Raw genomic sequence first — 4,114 nt, forward strand, 5'->3', positions numbered from 1 at the left:
CTTTCTGCTATCAGCAGCGGTGTGGGGTTTAAGTGGTCCTGTAGGATTGACACTATGTTTTCAAAATCCTTTTCTACTGGCTTCTCTGGGGTTACTAGGTTTCATAGTAAGCCATACGTTTTTGCACCCATTGAATTCAACAATACCAGCGCTTTCTTGTCATCTGGCACTTCATTCACCTTGCAGTATACTTCTATGCGTTCGACATATGTCGTCCAACCTTCGACTTCATTGTCGAACGCTGTGATACTGCCACTCTTAGGCATTTTTGGGTGTGGTTAGACTGGCTTAAAATGGCGTCTCCCACGCTTTCCTTTCATCCCCGCTGCGGCTTAAAATGGTGTCCCCGCGCTGCTGCCAACGCCGCTCTCGGCAGTCCTCGTGGCAAATGGCGACGCCCTGTGGGTTTCGTGCGCTGCTCCTGCGCTGCTGCCAACGCTGCTCTCTGCGGTCCTCGTGGCAATGGCAGCGCCTCGCGTTTTCCTGCGCGCCTCTCTCCCCCGTTGATGCTGCTCGGCCCTTGAACACCGGCTGCGCTCTGCTCTCTCTCGCCTCTCTCCCCCGTTGACGCCGCTCGGTCCTGAACACCGGCTGCACCCTGTGCGCTCTGCCCTCTCTCTCTCCCCCGTCGATGCTGCTCGGCCTTTTTCTGTGCCGCTCGGTCGGGCTCTAGCCCGCCGCTGTCCGGGAAGGGTCTGCGCAGTACCTGTTGCCAGCCCGTTTCGCTGGACCACCGTGACTGGAAAGCCAAGCCTGGCTCTCGACAGCCTCCCCTGCGAAGCTCAAATCTCCGCTGGATGACTGGGCGGTTGCCCGTGGTCGACGCCCGTGCTTCTGGACTCGACCTTCTTCCACTGTTCTCCAGGAGCGAATCCCTGGGAGGTGATGCAGAGTTGCAGGTAGGTTCGAACCTGCCTCGTCGCCACTGTTAGGTCTGTGTATCTTAATGTTGTGTCCTTCAATAATCAGACAACAGACTGCAGGGAACGATTCAACAGGTGTTTACTCAACGTGGTTCAAACTGCAACTGAAACAACAGATTACTACTCAGCGTTATATACAGGTGTGGTCACTGCCGGTACTACAGTATACATGAGCTGTAGAAAGTAGTTCCCCCCCTTAAAGGTAAATACATTACAGGCTGTTTTTTGGGTGCTCAATTACATTACAGTACTTGTCTACTCTTGCTGTTACTTCTTCAAAGAATTCAATAAGGTTGGTCAAGTATGACCGTCCCTTTTGAAATCCATGTTGACCATTCTGTAATGGCCCGGAATTTGCATTCCGGATGATGGCGAACTGGCAGAGTTCACCATCATTTTGCCTTTGAAACTGACCACAATTTTGGAATTTGGCGCACATGCAGGCGCATGTGGAAATACTGAAGTTGCGGTCTGTCATTCACTGCTCCTCCACAGGCTGCGCTATGCCCCCCACCCACAGAGCCAGCAATTACTGTAATCTCGCAAAATCAGGGATACTGACAAAAACTCTTCCGCATGTAATTACACCGTTAAATTCCCCACTAAAAGTTCGACCCAAAGGGATTAGGAGTAACTGGGGTTTTAAGTGTATTGACTGCTAAACAAAGGTTATGGCCCTGAAAAACTAATTTTAATTTTGTGCAGTGTCAAACTTACCCATTTCAATAAAAATTAAAATTTTTAAGAAACTTAAAAAACATTTTTTTCTAAAGTTTGTTCATTTTTATTTCAGGTTTGCCTTTTCCCCATGTGAGAGCCCCAGCCTTTGTTTTACTCTCGCTAACATTTTTAAAACATTTGAATTTTAAGAGCCTTCTCACTTTGTTGTTCGCTGTCTGTGAGAATTCTGCATTTTGATTGGCTGCTTAAACAGCTTGTTGACTTCACAGCAGCCCACACTAGGGGATCCCCACTGTACTCCGTTGATTTGAACTACGCATCGGAAAACCCCAAATTCTCGATACAGGGATCGCAAGATCTTTGTGTGAAGCTTACATCGGGGCCAGCGGCAAACGTCTTTGCTTCGCCGCTGACCACAAATTCCGGGCCATTATAATTTTGGTTTCTAGATGTTTTTCTATTACATCTTTGAGTAAAGATTCCATTATCTTTCCTACCACCAACATTAAGCTATCTGGTCTATAGTTACCTGGATTTGTTCTATCTCCCTTTTTAAATATAGGAATAACATTAGCATTGTTTACCTTTGGCCTTTAGTTTTCCATTTATATTTTTTCACAATTAAGTACAATAGTATAAAATATGTAACTCAGCCTCCAACTTTCCTTCTAACTCTGTGGAGAACTTGGCACCTGCTCAGCACCTTTTGTGACATCATAATTAACGTTCTGGCAACAGCAAGTGTACATAACTGTTGTGTGGAACGTCCAATCAGACACTTCCTGCTCATTTCCCTCAAGATATTGATCATCACAATATGGCTGAAAAAAAATTGTTTTAAACTCACGTACATTTTGGTTACACATCTGAATAAAAAATAGAATCATGAACACCCAGCTCAGTAAAGAGAAAGAGGCTTTATAGAACTTTTCAACTAAATTATTATTGGTGGTAGTAATAACAGTCAAATGTCAGTAAGATGCCTAGAAGACAGACCACCACTTTCCTTGTGTGTGAAGATGTACCCTATGGAATGCGTGAGTGCTTCATTGTTTCAAGATACCGAAGGCCGAATTCTACTGTAATGGAGTGTTTGTATTCCATCTTTCAGCCAACAAACGAAACATTTAACTTTTGGACTCATTACATCCCATTGCTTTTTTTTCTGCATAAGTTTTATCATTTCCTTTTCAACAATATGGAGTTTAGCTATGACCATCCATTTCTTTTGCCTATGTGGTGCTTTGCATTTGGTGTCACAATGATCTTAGCTGAAAGCTGTGCCGCCCATGTACTTAACTGTCTGTCACTGCAGCTACGTGAAACCTTCTACTACATGGATTATGTTGCCTTGAACTTTTATGGGTTTGGATCTGCTATCGCCTGTTACTACTATATATTCCCACTGCTGACTGTGATGAATCCTACTCTCGTGACTAAGTTGCTGGAAAAGTATGGACATTGTACAGAGTACAGTATTGTGGTCAAGTTGTACTCTGTTTTATGTATTCCTGTAACATTCTTATTGCTCATTATTTGCACCATTGCTATTTGCAAAAGTATTATTGATTGGGCACAGTATCGCTACATGATCAGAGCAATTGTGTTTGCCATACCACTCAGTGTGACAGTGCCCATAGTCATTGATACACTTTTCTTTGAACTTGCCTCAAAAAATCCAACTTTATTTTTTCATTTTTGTAGACAACGCACATGGCTTATGTTGGCAATTATTTTCAACGTGAGCAGAATTCCAGAGAGGATTTGGCCAGGCCAATTCGATGTTATAGGACAGAGTCATCAGTGGTTCCATCTATTTAGTTTCCTGACTATTTATGATCAACTGTGTTATTTGGAATATGGATTTACTAAGTTTGGATTGGCTAAGTCTCCACCAATCTACCCAAGGTTTGCTGACACAGTGGGGGCAATGTTACTTTTGTTAGTGAGCTTTGTATTGGTGATTAAGCGATTTGCTAAGCATTCACCTGTTTGTGTACAAAATTAATAAAATATATTGATGGTATGGGTAACGTGAAGATTGTGAACTTAACACATCTTGCCTACTTCCAGGAATACTGCTATTGTTTCTTTCATTTGATCATCTATAGAGCATCTATTAAAATTATGGGCTCCCAGAAGGCAAGGAGATGCCCATTTAAATGGAAGCACTGCATGGAAATTTTAATCAGCATGGGTCAAAATAATTTACGACAGGTTAAATTTTGTATGCTGCGTAGAAGGGCATGCTTGTTGGGCCCATTGCCTTTTCTTATCCCATGCCTCCTTATAGAGATTTATTCCTTCTGCACAGTGTTCCTTGTATCTCACCTACCTTGCCTCCCTTATCAGAATTTCATCACCAAATTTCTTTCATTATAATGCAATCTGTACCATTCCTTTTATTTTTAAGTATTATTCAGCTGTAAGGAAGTTTATGCGTTTGGGTAGCATGGTTCTATCAGGCTGGTTCAGTACTTCCTTGGCAGATGATATATTCGCCTTTATTG

The 4,114-nt window shown here is 43.1% G+C and overlaps 1 protein-coding gene across 1 annotated transcript; it reads left to right on the forward strand.

Annotated features, from left to right (window-relative positions):
- Nucleotides 1–2,415: 2,415 nt before the first annotated feature.
- Nucleotides 2,416–3,613, forward strand: LOC147115555 (membrane progesterone receptor epsilon-like). The gene has a single exon (XM_085989434.1). The coding sequence runs from the start codon at nt 2,584–2,586 to the stop codon at nt 3,610–3,612; it is 1,029 nt and encodes a 342-aa protein (XP_085845560.1). The 5' UTR covers nt 2,416–2,583; the 3' UTR covers nt 3,613.
- The last annotated feature ends 501 nt before the right edge of the window (nt 3,614–4,114 follow it).

The sequence above is a fragment of the Somniosus microcephalus genome, chromosome 6, assembly GCF_052327205.1.
Source record: "Somniosus microcephalus isolate GS21.2 chromosome 6, FLI_Smic_1.0, whole genome shotgun sequence".
NCBI classification, from domain to species: domain Eukaryota; kingdom Metazoa; phylum Chordata; class Chondrichthyes; order Squaliformes; family Somniosidae; genus Somniosus; species Somniosus microcephalus.

Excerpts from the sequence above, each read along its gene's own strand:
- LOC147115555 (XM_085989434.1), top strand. The coding sequence starts at position 2,584 with ATGCCTAGAAGACAGACCACCACTTTCCTTGTGTGTGAAGATGTACCC.